Genomic DNA, 17,249 nt, shown 5'->3' on the forward strand with positions numbered 1-17,249 from the left:
ATATATGTGTGAGTGTGTGTATATATATATATGTATGCATGTATGTGTATGTATATATTTATACATATGTATGTATATATCTATATATGTATATATATGTATATATTTATGTGTGTGTGTGTATATATGTATGTATATGTATATTTTTATATATATATATATATATATATACGTGTGTGTGTGTGTGTATACAAACCCCGTTTCCATATGAGTTGGGAAATTGTGTTAGATGTAAATATAAACGGAATACAATGATTTGCAAATCCTTTTCAACCCATATTCAATTGAATGCACTACAAAGACAAGATATTTGATGTTCAAACTCATAAACTTTTTTTTTTTTTGCAAATAGTAATTAATTTAGAATTTCATGGCTGCAACACATGCCAAAGTAGTTGGGAAAGGGCATGTTCACCACTGTGTTACATCACCTTTTCTTTTACCAACACTCAATAAACGATTGGGAACTGAGGAAACTAATTGTTGAAGCTTTGAAAGTGGAATTCTTTCCCATTCTTGTTTTATGTAGAGCAGGGGTCCCCAAACTTTTTGACTCGGGGGCCGCATTGGGTTAAAAAAATTTGGCCGTGGGCCAGGCTGTATATATATATATATATATATATATATATATATATATATATATATATATATATATATATATATATATATATATATATATATATATATATATACTGTATATAAATATATACAGTACATATATACATTGTCTTTATAATCCATTTTGTCATTTAACATCAATTAACATTGATGTTCATCAACATTTAACATTGTCACGTTATCGATGGGAAAAATCATTTTTAGACAATATGATTTGCCTGAGCGGCTAGGAGACACCAAGAGTAACAAGCGGTAGAAAATGGATTAGAAAGGAAAGATTAAAAAAAGAAAAGAAAAAAAAAAAAAATTAACTTGGGACTTCCTGTGGGCCGGATTTTGGATGCTGGGGGGCCGGATCCGGCCCGCGGGCCGTAGTTTGTAGAGCTTCAGTCGTTCAACAGTTTAGGGTCTCCGCTGTCGTATTTTATGCTTGATAACGCGCCACACATTTTTGATGGGAGACAGGTCTGGACTGCAGGCGGGCCAGGAAAGTACCCGCACTTTTTTTTTTACGAAGCCACGCTGTTGTAACACGTGCTGAATGTGGCTTGGCATTGTCTTGCTGAAATAAGCAGGGGCGTCCATGAAAAAGACGGCACTTAGATGCAGAGGTGGGTAGTAACGCGCTACATTTACTCCGTTACATCTACTTGAGTAACTTTTGGGATAAATTGTACTTCTAAGAGTAGTTTTAATGCAACATACTTTTACTTTTACTTGAGTATATTTATAGAGAAGAAACGCTACTTTTACTCCGCTACTTTTATCTACATTCAGCTCGCTACTCGCTACTAATTTTTATCGATCTGTTAATGCACGCTTTGTTTGTTTTGGTCTGTCAGACAGACCTTCATAGTGCCTGCGTTTCAACAAATACAGTCACTGGTGACGTTCACTCCGTTCCACCAATCAGATGCAGTCACTGGTGACGTTGGACCAATCAAACAGAGCCAGGCGGTCACATGACCTGACTTAAACAAGTTGAAAAACTTATTGGGGTGTTACCATTTAGTGGTCAATTGTACGGAATATGTACTGTACTGTGCAATCTACTAATAAAAGTTCCAATCAATCAATCAAAAGTGTGAAGGAAAAAAGACCCTTTTTTATTTCCCGTCAAAAGCCTAAAGACTGACTGCACAGTTCCTGTCTTCACAATAAAAGTGCCGCTCCATCGCGCCTGCGCTTTCAAAACAAAAGTCTCCGAAAGCCAGCGCAAACGAGCTAGCAAGCTACGGAGTTTGCCGCCAATGTATTTCTTGTAAAGTGTATAAAAGCGAATATGGAAGCTGGACAAATAAAATGCCAAAAACCAACCACTTTCATGTGGTATTAGACAGAAAGGAGGAACTTTTTTTCTCCTCCATTTGAAAACGTGGACGCTATCAGCACGACTGTCTGATTACAATCAATGCAAGTCATCAGAATCAGGTAATACACCAACTTATATTCTTGTCTTCATGAAAGAAAGGAATCTATATGTGTTAAACATGCATGTATATTCATTAAAACACCTTTAACATGTAAACAAAAACGGCAAAATAAATAAATATAAATTATATACTGTGTATATATATATATATATATATATATAAATATGTGTATATATATATATAAATGTGTGTGTGTGTATATATATATATGTGTATATATATATATATGATATGTGTGTGTATGTTACTCATCAGTTACTCAGTACTTGAGTAGTTTTTTCACAACATACTTTTTACTTTTACTCAAGTAAATATTTGGGTGACTACTCCTTACTTTTACTTGAGTAATAAATCTCTAAAGTAACAGTACTCTTACTTGAGTACAATTTCTGGCTACTCTACCCACCTCTGCTTAGATGGCAGCGTATGTTGTTCCAAAACCTGTATGTACCTTTCAGCATTAATGGTGCCTTCACAGATGTGTAAGTTACCCATGCCTTGGGCACTAATGCACCCCCATACCATCACAGATGCTGGATTTTGAACTTTGCGTCGATACAGTCTGGATGGTTCGCTTCCCCTTTGGTCCGGATGACACGATGTCGAATATTTCCAAAAACAATTTGAAATGTGGACTCGTCAGACCACAGAACACTTTTTCACTTTGAATCAGTCCATCTTAGATGATCTCGGGCCAAGAGAAGCCGGCGGCGTTTTTGGATGTTGTTGATAAATGACTTTCGCTTTGCATAGTAGAGCTTTAACTTGCAGATGTAGCGACAAACTGTATTTAGTGACAGTGGTTTTCTGTAGTGTTCCTGAGCCCATGTGGTGATGCCCTTTAGAGATTGATGTCGGTTTTTGATACAGTGCCGTCTGAGCGATCGAAGGTCACGGTCATTCAATGTTGGTTTCCGGCCACGCCGCTTACGTGGAGTGATTTCTCCAGATTCTCGGAACCTTTTGATGATATTATGGACCGTACATGTTGAAATCCCAAAATTTCTTGCAATTGCACTTTGAGAAACGTTGTTCTTAAACTGTTTGACTATTTGCTCACGCAGTTGTGGACAAAGGGGTGTACCTCGCCCCATCCTTTCTTGTGAAAGACTGAGCATTTTTTGGGAAGCTGTTTTTATACCCAATCATGGCACCCACCTGTTCCCAATTAGCCTGCACACCTGTGGGACGTTCCAAATAAGTGTTTGATGAGCATTCCTCAACTTTATCAGTATTTATTGCCACCTTTCCCAACTTCTTTGTCACGTGTTGCTGGCATCAAATTCTAAAGTTAATGATTATTTGCAAAAAAAAAAAGTTTATCAGTTTGAACATCAAATATGTTGTCTTTGTAGCATATTCAACTGAATATGGGTTGAAAATGATTTGCAAATCATTGTATTCCGTTTATATTTACATCTAACACAATTTCCCAACTCATATGGAAACGGGGTTTGTATACGTATGTATATGTGTGTGTGTATATACTGTATCAGTGACATGCAGTCAGGTGAGGCGGGGCCTCACATGCCATCATGGAAAAAAAAAATGTAAAAAGAAAAAAAAAAAATTAAATTGTTATATGTATCCAGTGATTATACTATGAAGTTATTTTCCATTTAACTTCACCAGTTTTAGATTATTTTTATTTATAGTAATAAATACTACATATTGCTCACTAATATGTATAGATAGAAGATAAAACACAACAAGAAAACACTAATATCAGTATTGCACACCACGAAAAAAACCATCACAGTAATCAAATAAGTGTGTGTCGCTAACAGGTTTACGAGTGTCTGTGTTAGTATTATTAACTTACAACGGCATTCTTTTTGTATTGTTTTAGTTTAGTAAATTCCTCAGTAAATTCCCCAAAACGTCACCGTGGAGTTATTGAGTCTGTTTAGCTTATTGGAGAGCTACAGTCGTGGTCAAAAGTTTACATACACTTGTAAAGAACATAATGTCATGGCTGTCTTGAGTTTCCAACAATTTCTACAACTCTTATTTTTTTGTGATAGAGTGATTGGAGCACATACTTGTTTGTCACAAAAGCATTCTTGAAGTTTGGTTCTTTTATTATGGGTCTACTGAAAATGTGACCATATCTGCTGGGTCAAAAGTATACATACAGCAACATACATGATCAATTTTGGTGATGTAGAAACGTTACAATCCAATCAAATTAGCTTCATGGCATGGGTTCTTAACTTTATGTGAGTGATTATGATTGACAACACCTGTTGACTTCTCTGAGCCCATTTAAATAGGGCTCATGAAACAGGCTAAAGAACAGCTTCTTCCCCAGGGCCATAACCATCCTGAACGGACTGCCCCATTGTCCCTCATAACTGCCTTCTCTTCGGTGCAATAACCCATTCCACCAACCACCCTGTTTTTGTTTTGTTTTTTCATGTATATATTCATTTCACACCATATTCATTGCACTTCTACATTTTTTAAATTTTTATATATTTGCACATTGTTTTTCTAGCATGCACACATCGCACTGTATGGAATGGCCTCAATCTCGTTACCTTGCGTAATGACAATAAAGCTGATTCTGATTCTGATTCTGATGTGATGCAGTCAATAGACTCGGTTACAAACGCGACAATGGGAAAGTCAAAGGAACTCAGCACAGATCTGCAAAAACTAACAAGTCAAGAAAGTCACTTGGAGCCATTTCAAAGCAGCTTACGGTCCCAAGAGCAATTGTGCAGACAAGTGTTCGTAAGTATAAAGTGCATGGCACAGTTTTGTCACTGCCACGATCAGGAAGAAAACGCAAGCTATCACCTGCTGCTGAGACAAAATTGGTCAGGATGATCAAGAGTCAACCGAGAACCACCAAAAAGCAGGTCTGCAATGAATTGGAAGCTGCTGGAACACAGGTGTCAGTGTTTTGCATCGCCATGGACTGAGAGGCTACCATGCAAGGAGGAAGCCCTTGCTTCAGAAGCCACACCTTAAGGCTCGTCTAAAGTTTGCTGCTGATCACATGGACAAAGATATGACCTTTTGGAGGAAAGTTCTGTGGTCAGATGAAACAAAAATGGAGCTGTTTGGCCACAATACCCAGCAATATGTTTGGAGGAGAAAAGGTGAGGCCTTTAATCCCAGGAACACCATACCTACCGTCAAGCATGGTGGTGGTAGTATTATGCTCTGGGCCTGTTTTGCTGCCAATGGAACTGGTGCTTTACAGAGAGTAAATGGGACAATGAAAAAGGAGGACTACCTCCAAATTCTTCAGGACAACCTAAAATCATCAGCACGGAGGTTGGGTCTTGGACGCAATTGGGTGTTCCAACAGGACAATGACCCCAAACACACGTCCAAAGTGGTAAAGGAATGGCTAAATCAGGCCAGAATTAAGGTTTTAGAATGGCCTCCCCAAAGTCCTGACTTAAACGTGTGGACAATGTTGAAGAAACAAGTCCATGTCAGAAAACCAACAAATTTAGCTGAACTGCACCAATTTTGTCAAGAGGAGTGGTCAAAAATTCAAGCAGAAGCTTGTGGATGGCTACCAAAAGCGCCTTATTGCAGTGAAATTTGCCAAGGGACATGTAACCAAATATTAACATTGCTGTACGTATACTTTTGACCCAGCAGACTTGGTCACATTTTCAGTAGACGCATAATAAATTCATAAAAGAACCAAACTTCATGAATGTTTTTTGTGACCAACAAGTATGTGCTCCAATCACTCTATCACAAAAAAATAAGAGTTGTAGAAATGATTGGAAACTCGAAGACAGCTGTGACATTATGTCCTTTACACGTGTATGTAAACTTTTGACCACGACTGTAGCTTGCGCAGCTAGTGGGTCCATGACCACAACTTCTGTTTTGTTTGATCAGCCGTTTTACTGCCGTGTTACACACACACACAGTTTGGCAACAATTAAGGTATGTAAATAAACATTTACAGTGAAGTGAAGTGAATTATATTTATATAGCGCTTTTCTCTAGTGACTCGAAGCGCTTTTACATAGTGAAACCCATTATCTAAGTTACATTTAAACCAGTGTGGGTGGCACTGGGAGCAGGTGGGTAAAGTGTCTTGCCCAAGGACACAATGGCAGTGACTAGGATGGCGAAAGCGGGGATCGAACCTGGAACCCTCAAGTTGCTGGCATGGCCATGCTACCAACCGTTATTTATTTCTGTCTAAATAACTCTTTTCACAACGTATATATCTGCAACTTGTATATCTCCGGTGCGACTACTATATGGAAAATATGTTTTATTTTTCAAAAATTTAGCGAGTGATCTCTGTAGTCCATTAAATACAAGTCCAGTCTTGTCAATGTAGCGACACTGACTTGGTCACTGGCGACTTTTGAAATGATTGTGTGACCCTGCAGGCCAGCCATGAGGGGCTGTGTGACTTCGCCATCATCCTGTGTCCTTCCTGCAAAGAGTTGATGCGAGCCAACGAGCAGGAACGCCACGACCAGCGAGAATGTCCGGAGAGGACGCTCAACTGCAAATATTGTAAAGAAAGCTTCCTTTTGAAGGACATCAAGGTGAGACAAGGATGGTGTACATTATACCAGGGGTGTCCACACATCAAAGCATGCGAGGGACATTTTAATATTTTTCACTTTTAAAACCAATACACTTTTTTTTAACCTTAAGGGGCCCGCCCAGGAAGGGTCTCAGTCCACAACATGTTAAAAATAAGTAATATATTGAGTTATTATTTATTTATTTTTTCAAAGTTTATATTTTTAGAATCGCTGCAGGTCTATCTATTGATATTACGTTTTATTTTGTTTTATGCCCTTTTTGTCAAAACCCGTTTTTTCATGGCAAAAACACAAAATATGAAATATTTTTCCCCAAAAAAAATGTTCAAAGTGGAAATATTTGGAGCCTTAAATATGTCAATGATTCATAACAACATTCATTATTATTTTTTGAGGAATGACAGTAAAAAAAAAAAAAGCACTAAAATGATATGGGATCCAAAAGGGCCCCTGTCAATAAAAGTGTTAAAAATAAGTCGTCTTTTTGTTTTCCGTCGTTTTTATTTTTTTTTTATGTTTAATTCATTTATTTTTTGGTTTGTTTTACGCTCTTTTTGCGAAGACAATTTAGTTTTTGTATGACAAACACACAAAACATGCAATATTCTCCCCAAAATGTATTCAAAGTGGAATATTTGATGTGAAGGAGCCTTAAATAAGTGAATAATTCATAACATTGATTTTAATTCATTATTATTTTTGAGCAATGACAGTTTAAAAAAATGCACTAAAGTTATTGAGGATCCAAAAGGGCCCCAATTAATATAAGTGTTAAAAGTAAGTCGTCTTTTTTTGTTTGTTTTTTAAGGCTTAAGTCTTTAGTTTAACTTCATATCCCTCTGTCGATAAGTTTTTATTATTTTTTTATGTTTCATTTATTTTGTTGTTTGTTGTATGCCCTTTTTGTCAAAGACAATTTAGTTTTTTTAGGACAAACACACAAAATATGCAATATTTTCCCCAAAAAATATTTCAAAGTACAATATTTGATGTGAAGTAGCCTTAAATATGTCAGTAATTCATGACAACATTGATTTTGATTCATTGTTATTTTTTGAGCAATGACAATTTCAAAAAAATTGCACTAAAAGTCTTGGGGATCCAAAAGGGCCCCAATTAATTCTTTTTTTTCTTAACTATAAAGCTTAAGTCTTAGTTCAACTTCATATCCCTCTGTCGGTTATAAGTTTTTATTATTTTTTTATGTTTCATAAATTTATTTTTTTGTTTGTTTTATGCCCTTTTTGTCAAAGACAATGTAGTTATTTTTATGGTAAACACATAAAATATTCAATATTTCCCCCAAAAAATATTTCAAAGTGTAATATTTGATGTGAAGTAGACTTAAATATGTCAATAATTCGTAACATTGACTTGAATTAATTATTATTTTTTGAACAATGACGGTTTAAAATGAATTGCACTAAAAATGATTGGGCATCCAGAAGGGCCCCAATTAATAAAAGTGTTAAAAGTCGTTTTTATTTATTAATTTTGACTTTTAAGGCTAAAGTCTTTAGTTCAATTTCATATCCCTCTGTCGATTATAATTTTTTATAATTTTTTTATGTGACGGCGTGGCGCAGTGGAAGAATGGCCGTGCGCGACCCGAGGGTCCCTGGTTCAATCCCCACCTAGTACCAACCTCGTCATGTCCGTTGTGTCCTGAGCAAGACACTTCACCCTTGCTCCTGATGGGTGCTGGTTCGCGCCTTGCATGGCAGCTCCCTCCATCAGTGTGTGAATGTGTGTGTGAATGGGTAAATGTGGAAGTAGTGTCAAAGCGCTTTGAGTACCTTGAAGGTAGAAAAGCGCTATACAAGTACAACCCATTTATCATTTATCATTTATGTTTCATGAATTTATTTTTTTGTTTGTTTTATGCTCTTTTTGTCAAAGACAATTTAGTTTTTTTTATGGCAAACACACAAAATATGCAATATTTTCCCCAAAAAATATTCAAAGTTGAATAGTTGATCTGAAGTAGACTTAAATATGTCAAAAATTCATAACATTGATTTTAATTCATTATTATTTTTTAAACAATAACAGTTAAAACAATCTCACCAAAATTACTTGGGTATCCAAAATGGTCCCACTCATAAAAGTGTCAAAAATAAGTTGTCATTTAAAAAAACTAAACACTTTTAACGCTTAAGTCTTTAGATCAACTTCAAACCACTTTGTCGTTTATAAGTTTGAATATTTTTTTAATGTTTAATTACTTTTTAATGTTTGTTTGTTTTATGCCCTTTTTGTCAAAAGACAACTACGTTTTTTATATGGAGAACACACAAAACATACAATATTTTCCCCAAGAAATATTTCAAAGTGTAATATTTGATGTGAAGTAATTGGAGCCTTAAATATGTCAATAATTCATAACATTGATTTTAATTAATTGTTATTTTTTGAGCAATGACAGTTTAAAAAAAATTGCACTAAAATTACTTGTGTTCCAAAGGGGCCCCAATTAATAAAAGTGTTAAAAATAAGTCGTCTTTTTCTTATTTTTTACTTTTAAGGCTTAAGTCTTTATTTCAACTTCGTATCCCTCTGTCAATTATACGTTTTTATTATTTTTTTATGATTCCATTAATTAATTTTTTTGTTTGTTTTATGCTCTTTTTGTCAAAAACAAGTTAGTTTTTTTTTTATGACAAACACACACAATATGCAATATTTCCCCCCAAAATATTTTAAAGTGGAATATTTGATGTGAAGTAGTTGGAGCCTTAAATATGTAAATAAATCATAACATTGATTTTGATTCATTATTATTTTTGGAGCAATGCCAATTAAAAAAAATGCACTAAAAGTCTTGGGGATCCAAATTAAATTAATTATCCAATTAATAAAAATGTAAAAAATAAGTCAACTTTTTTTCCCCCTTAACTATAAGGCTTAAGTCTTTAATTCAACTTCATATCCCTCTGTTGATTATACGTTTTTATTGAAGTGAAGTGTGAAGTGAATTATATTTATATAGCGCTTTTCTCTAGTGACTCAAAGCACTTTACATAGTGAAACCCAATATCTAAGTTACATTTAAACCAGTGTGGGTGGCACTGGGAGCAGGTGGGTAAAGTGTCTTGCCCAAGGACACAATGGCAGTGACAAGGATGGCGGAAGCGGGGATCGAACCTGGAACCCTCAAGTTGCTGGCACGGCCACTCTACCAATCGAGCAATACCGCCCCAATTAAATTAAATTAATGTTCCATGAATTAATTTTTTTGTTTGTTTTATGCTCTTTTTGTCAAAGACAATTTAGTTTTTTTTATGACAAACACATAAAATATTTCAAAGTGGAATATTTGATGTGAAGTAGCATTAAATATGTCAATAATTCATAACATTGATTTTAATTCATTATTATTTTTTGAACAATGACAGTTTAAAATAAATTGCACTAAAAATGATTGGGGATCCAGAAGGGCCCCACTTAATAAAAGTGTTAAGTCGTCTTTTTACTTCTTTTTTTTTTTTTTACTTTTAAGGCTTACGTCATAAGTTCAACTTCATATCCCTCTGTCGATTATAAGTTTTTATAATTTTTTTATGTTTCATGAATTTATTTTTTTGTTTGTTTTATGCCCTTTTTGTCAAAGACAATTTAGTTGTTTTTTTATGGCAAACACACAAAATATGCAATATTTTCCCCAAAAAATATTTCAAAGTTGAATAGTTGATGTGAAGTAGACTTAAATATGTCAATAATTCATAACATTGATTTTAATTCATTATTCTTTTTTGAACAATGACAGTTGAAACAATCTCACCAAAATTACTTGGGTATCCAAAATGGTCCCACTCATAAAAGTGTCAAAAATAAGTTGTCATTTAAAATATTTTTTTTTCTTTTAACGCTTAAGTCTTTAGATCAACTTCAAACCACTTTGTCGTTTATAAGTTTGAATATTTTGTTTATGTTTAATTCATTTTTAATGTTTGTTTGTTTTATGCCCTTTTTGTCAAAGACAACTTAGTTTTTTTATATGGCAAACACACAAAACATACAATATTTTCCCCAAGAAATATTGTGTATCAATATGTCTTAACATTGATTTTAATTCATTATTATTTTTTTAGCAATGACAGTTTAAAATAAATTGCACTAAAAATGATTGGGGATCCAGAAGGGCCCCACTTAATAAAAGTGTTAAAAGTCGTCTTTTTGCTTCTTCTTTTTTTTTTTACTTTTAAGGCTTAAGTCTTTAGTTCAACTTCATATCCCTCTGTCGATTATAAGTTTTTATAATTTTTTTATGTTTCATGAATTTCTTTTTTTGTTTGTTTTATGCCCTTTTTGTCAAAGACAATTTAGTTTTTTTTATGGCAAACACACAAAATATGCAATATTTTCCCAAAAAAATATTTCAAAGTTGAATAGTTGATGTGAAGTAGACTTAAATATGTCAATAATTCATAACATTGATTTTGATTCATTATTCTTTTTTGAACAATGACAGTTAAAACAATCTCACCAAAAGGATCCCAATTAATAAAAGTGTCAAAAATAAGTCGTCTTTTTTTTTTTACCCTTAAGGCTTGAGTATTTAGATCAACTTCAAATACCCAAATGTTTATCCATCCATCCATTTTCTACCGCTTGTCCCTTTTGGGGTCGCGGGGGGCGCTGGAGCCTATCTCAGCTGCATTCGGGCGGAAGGCGGTGTACACCCTGGACAAGTCGCCATCTCATCACAGGGCCAACACAGATAGACAGACAACTTTCACACTCACATTCACACACTAGGGACCATTTAGTGTTGCCAATCAACCTATTCCCAGGTGCATGTCTTAGGAGGTGGGAGGAACCCACGCAGTCACGGGGAGAACATGCAAACTCCACACAGAAAGATCCCGAGCCCGGGATTGAACTCAGGACTACTCGGGACCTTCGTATTGTGAGGCACATGCACTAACCCCTGTACCACTGTGCTGCCCCCCAAATGTTTATGTTCAATTAATACATTTTTGGTTTGTTTTATGCCCTTTTTGTCAAAGACAATTTAAACACACAAAACATAAAATATTTAATATAAGAAATATGTCAATAATTCATGACATTGATTCATTCATTATTATTTTTTGAACAATGATAGTTAAAAAATTGTCCCACTTATAAAAGTGTTTAAAATAAGTTGACATTGATTTTTTTTTTTTTTTACTTTTAAGTAAAAGTTCAGACCCCTTTGTCGATTATAGGTTTGAATAATTTTTGATTTTTAATTATTTTTTGATGTTTGTTTGTTTTATGCCCTTTTTGTCAAAGACCTTTTTTTTTTTTATATGACAAACACAAAAAACATGCAATATTTTCCCCAAAAAATATTTCAAAGTGGAATATTTTATGTGAAGGAGCCTTAAATATGTCAATAATTCATAACAACATTGATTTTAATTCATTATTATTTTTTGAACAATGACAGTTTTTAAAACATGCACTCAAGTTATTGGGGATCCAAAAGGGCCCCAATTAATAAAAGTGTCAAAAATAAGTTGTCTTTTTTCTTTGTTCTTTTAAGGCTTAAGTCTTAATTCATTATTATTTTTTGAACAATGAAACCACCAAAATTACTTAGGGATCCAAAAGGGTCCCACTCATAAAAGTGTTCAAAATAAGTTGACAATTAAACCTTTTTTTTTTTTTTTTTACTTTTATGTAAAAGTTCAGACCCCTTTGTCGATTATAGGTTTGAACAATTTTTGATGTTTAATTATTTTTTAATGTTTGTTTGTTTTATGCCCCTTTTGTCAAAGACAATTTTTTTTTATAAGACAAACACAAAAAACATGCAATATTTTCCCCAAAAAATATTTCAAAGTGAAATATTTTATGTGAAGGAGCCTTAAATATGTCAATAATTCATAACAACATTGATTTGAATTCATTATTATTTTTTGAACAATGACAGTTTTTTTAAAAATGCACTAAAGTTATTGGGGATCCAAAAGGGCCCCAATTAATAAAAGTGTCAAAAATAAGTCGTCTTTTTTCTTTTAAGGCTTAAGTTTTAATTTATTATTATTTTTTGAACAATGAAACCACCAAAATTACTTAGGGATCCAAAAGGGTCCCACTCATAAAAGTGTTCAAAATAAGTTGACAATTAAACCTTTTTTTTTTTTTAAACTTTTAACGTTTAAGTCTTTCGAACAACTTCAGACCCCTTTGTTGGTTATCCATCCATCCATTTTCTACCGCTTGTCTTTTTTGGGGTCGCGGTGGGTGCTGGAGCCTGTAAGTTTCAATATTTTTTTATGTTTAATTATTTTTTTATGTTTGTTTGTTTTATGCCCTTTTTTATATGACAAACACACAAAACATGCAATATTTTCACCCAAAAATATTTCAAAGTGCAATATTTGATGTGAAAGAACCTTAAATATGTCAATAATTCATAACAACTTTGATTTTGATTCATTATTATTTTTGGAGCAATGACAGTTTTGAAGAAAAACAACTTTGTGTTATTAGAGTCAACATTGCAATTTAATAAATTATTAATAATGCTGGAGCCTATAAGTTTCAATATTTTTTTATGTTTAATTATTTTTCGATGTTTGTTTGTTTTATGCCCTTTTTTCGTCAAAGACAATTTAGTTTTTTATATGACAAACACACAAAACATGCAATATTTTCCCCAAAAAATATTTCAAAGTGGAATATTTGATGTGAAGTAGCCTTAAATAAGTCAATAATTCATAACATTGATTTTGATTCATTATTATTTTTGAACAATGACAGTTAAAAAAAATGCACTAAAGTTATTGGGGATCCAAAAGGGCCCCAATTAATAAAAGTGTTTTTTTCCTTAACTATAAGGCTTAAGTCTTTAGATCAACTTCAGATCCCTATGTTGATTATATATTTTTTTAATTTTTATGTTTCATTTCTTTTTTTGTTTGTTGTATGCCTATTTTGTCAAAGACAATTTAGTTTTTTGTATGACAAAATCACAAAACCCCTCAAAAAATGTTCACAGTGGAAATATTTATAGCCTTAAATATGTCAATAATTCATAACATTGATTGGAATTCATTATTATTTTTGGAGCAATGACAGTTTTGAAGAAAAAAAACTTTGTCTTATTAGAGTCAACATAGCAACTTTTTTTTATTACATTTCACCCGTTTGCTCTTTTATTTCACTTTTTAATGTTTATTTTTTTTTAATAGTATTTTTCGAACGTGTTGCGGTGTATACCAACGAGTTTGCTTACTCAGCGTATCGGTTCAAACGTTCCGCGGAATGATTCTTCATTCGGTTTTTCAGGCTCACGATGAGATTTGCCCCAAGTACCCGATGATGTGTGAAGGCTGCGCCAAGAAGAATATCCCCAGAGAAAAGGTATTTGAGGGTGATTTGGAGCCAGCTGGGTTTCTCATTGAGCCGCACTCTAGGTCATTAGCTTCTTTCATCTGGTTTTGTTTTGCAGTATGTGGACCATATTAAGTTCTGCAGTAAATGTAAAGCCGCATGCAGATTTCATGTTGTTGGCTGCCATACATCTGTAAGTAGACATTTTCATCACAACTTTGAATATCACATGACTCTGCTGACAGGAAACCATCCTTTCAAGAAAAACGTCTTTTCAGCCGAATCAAACTGTCCCAACACTTGTTACAGATCATTGCCCAGGTGCAGTCATGTGCCATACCGCTGATTACCCTCCCCATCTGATACCCAAAAAGTTATGCATTTTCAAAAAATAACACATGTATCTAAAAAAACAACCGTAAAAATGTAAGAAAAAAGAGCAAAAAGTGTAATAAAACGCTGTCATTTTTAAACTAAAAAATAATAATATTATACTTACCGGTACTCACCTATAACGCAAAGTTTTGACTGTAAATATTTATAATATCTGTTTTGTTTTTTTTACGTAACAAAATATCAAAACTTTTCGGCATGCGGCCCGTGGTGGAAAAAGTTTAGACACCCCTGATCTAAAATATTAGAAGCTCTCAAAATGAAAATACAATTGATCTCAAATAAGGCTGGGTGATACGGCCTTTTATTAATATCTCGATATTTTTAAGCCATGTCACAATACACGATATATATCTACATATTTTGCCTTATGAACACTTGATGCATATAATCACAGCAGTACGATGATTCTATGTGTCTACATTAAAACATTCTTGTTCATACTGCATTAATATATGCTCATTTTAAACTTTCATGCAGAGAGGGAAATCACAACTAAGTCAATTTACCAAAAGTGTATTTATTAAATAGTTATTAAGCAGTGGCACAAAACATTCATGTCATTTCAAAACAGAAAGTGCAAGATTTTCAGAGACATTTTAAAACAAGCTATGAGTGCACTTTTGTGCATGATGTCACTAAGATGACATATCAAAACAACACTAAATTAAAGTGCACTTTTTGTACAGAACGCCACTACAATAGTTTTAAACAAAAAAAGTACACTTTTGTGCATGATGTCACACAAGATATTTTAATAACTGTCAAATAAAAATGAGCTGCATAATAGGAAATCAAATAGTGTATGTCCTTCGCTATGTGGTAGGTTCCTGCGGACGTTATCTCCTTCTATTGTTGATTATTTTTTTCATATGGTGTTGATCTGGAAATGGTTGCTTCGGCATTTTGTAGGTATGGCACCGAACGGAGATGTTGACATGCGGAGTTTCAAGCACTCTTTATTTTCTAGCAGGTGACTTTTCAAATGATGCTACATATTAGCAGTAATGCTACTTTTGTAGCAACGCTTTTGCGCATACTTGTTCAACATCTTCCCGCTTGAAGCCAAACCACCGCCAGACGATGGACTCCCTGCTGGTTTTCTTAGGAATTAATTCTTCCTTCATTTGTTACCAGATTCGCAACTTCTTTCTCTCGTATTACCACTCTACTAGCATCACAGCTAATGTTACCCATGCTGCTACCTCTCTGCTCAGCGAGAGCGTATGACGCGACAGTATGTGACGTATGTAAGAAGGTGCGCTTGTTTTATGTCTCTGTGAGAAGGAGAGACAAGAAAGAGTGAGAAGAGCCTGTAGTGTAATGCCCGCAGCTAAAAGCGACTGCGTGAGAACGTATACTCGAATATCATGATATAGTCATTTTCTATATCGCACAGAGACAAACCCACAATATATCGAGTATATTCCATATATCGCTCAGCCCTAACCTCAAATATGAACAAAGTTAGGTACCGTATTTTTCGGACTATAAGGCGCACTTAAAATCCTTGCATTTTCTCAAAACTCGACGGTGCGCCAAATGTACGGAATAATTTTGGTTGTGCTTACCGACCTCCAAGCTATTTTATTTGGCACATGGTGTAATGATAAGTGTGACCAGTAGGTGGCAGTCACACATAAGAGATACGTTTAGACCGCCATATGATGGCAGTCAGACATAAGACTGCAATATGACTCAAGTAAACAACACCAACATTTTATATGTTCCATTGTAAAAAAATAGAACATTTCATCATAGGCACACTTCAACTATGAGAGACAGAATGGAGGGGAAAAAATCCAGGAAATCACATTGTCTGATTTTTTATTAATTTATTTGCAAATTATGGTGGAAAATACCGTATTTTCCTGACTATAAGGCGCACTTAAAATCCTTTTTTCCCCTCAAAACGCGACAGTGCGCCTTATAACCCGGTGCGCCTCATATAAGGATTACGTTTGGTTGAGCTTACCCACCTCAAAGCTATTTTATTTGGTAAATGGTGTAATGATAAGTGTAACCAGTAGATGGCAGTGAAACATAAGAGATATGTGTAGAATACACTATGATAGCAATATAACTTAAGTAGACAACACCAACATTTTATATGTTCCATTGAAAATATAGAACATTACACACGGCGCTCAAAAATCTATCAAACTGTTTTAGTACGACTTTGGTAAGCTATGAAGTCGCACCGCTTGATGGATTGTACTGTGCTTCAACATAGGAGTATTATTATGGTGTGTGTGTATAAGGTGAGACATATTATCTGGCGTTTTGTATCGCAATATTATGCAAAAGCAGCTTTTCTTACCTTCTGGTACCTGCTGATCTGTACTTTGTAGTCTGTGCCGACACCGTAGTCGATAAGCTTCTTCTTTTTCTCTATCTTCTTAATTTGGAATGGAATGGACTTTATTGCCATTATATTTGCATATAACGAGATTAAGGACACCCCAAAAAGGACAAGTGGTAGAAAATGGATGGAGATTAAGGACTCCAACTTAAGGTGCTGTAGTGGAAACAAATATGGAATAAAAATAAATCACACAAGTAGTAATGAAGATAAAAAATAGGAATTTAATAAACAGACTACTATCCAATAAAAAACATAAGCAATCCTGTACAATATACAAAATACTGTACAATTATAGAGAACAAACAAGAGTACCAGAGTAATAAAGTAATAACAATCAGTGCACTCGAAGGGTAATATTGCACATTAGGGTATTAGGGTAGGAAATTGTATAGGGGGGAAATATGTATTACAAGTTTGAGTTCAAGATGGTGACAACTCTGGGAAAGAAGCTGTCTCTGAGCCGGTTTGTTCTGGCTCTGATGCACCTGTAGCGCCTGCCCGATGGTAGCAGGTCGAACAGGTGGAAGCCAGGGTGTGTGCTGTCCTTGGTAATGTTTTTTGCTCTGTGATGTT

General features: G+C 34.3%; 1 protein-coding gene across 2 annotated transcripts in view; it reads left to right on the forward strand.

The window, feature by feature from the left end:
• The window catches only part of LOC133619469 (TNF receptor-associated factor 2-like), a 57,975-nt gene that overhangs the window by 6,211 nt on the left and 34,515 nt on the right, over positions 1-17,249 (forward strand). The window contains exons 4-6 of one of the 2 annotated variants that reach the window (XM_061980509.1): positions 6,428-6,589; positions 13,874-13,948; positions 14,037-14,111. In XM_061980509.1, coding sequence (XP_061836493.1) covers positions 6,428-6,589; positions 13,874-13,948; positions 14,037-14,111 — 312 coding nt within the window. The remainder of the gene's footprint in view (positions 1-6,427; positions 6,590-13,873; positions 13,949-14,036; positions 14,112-17,249) is intronic. The other variant, XM_061980510.2, reaches the window with a different exon arrangement.

The sequence above is a fragment of the Nerophis lumbriciformis genome, linkage group LG20 (assembly GCF_033978685.3).
Source record: "Nerophis lumbriciformis linkage group LG20, RoL_Nlum_v2.1, whole genome shotgun sequence".
NCBI classification, from domain to species: domain Eukaryota; kingdom Metazoa; phylum Chordata; class Actinopteri; order Syngnathiformes; family Syngnathidae; genus Nerophis; species Nerophis lumbriciformis.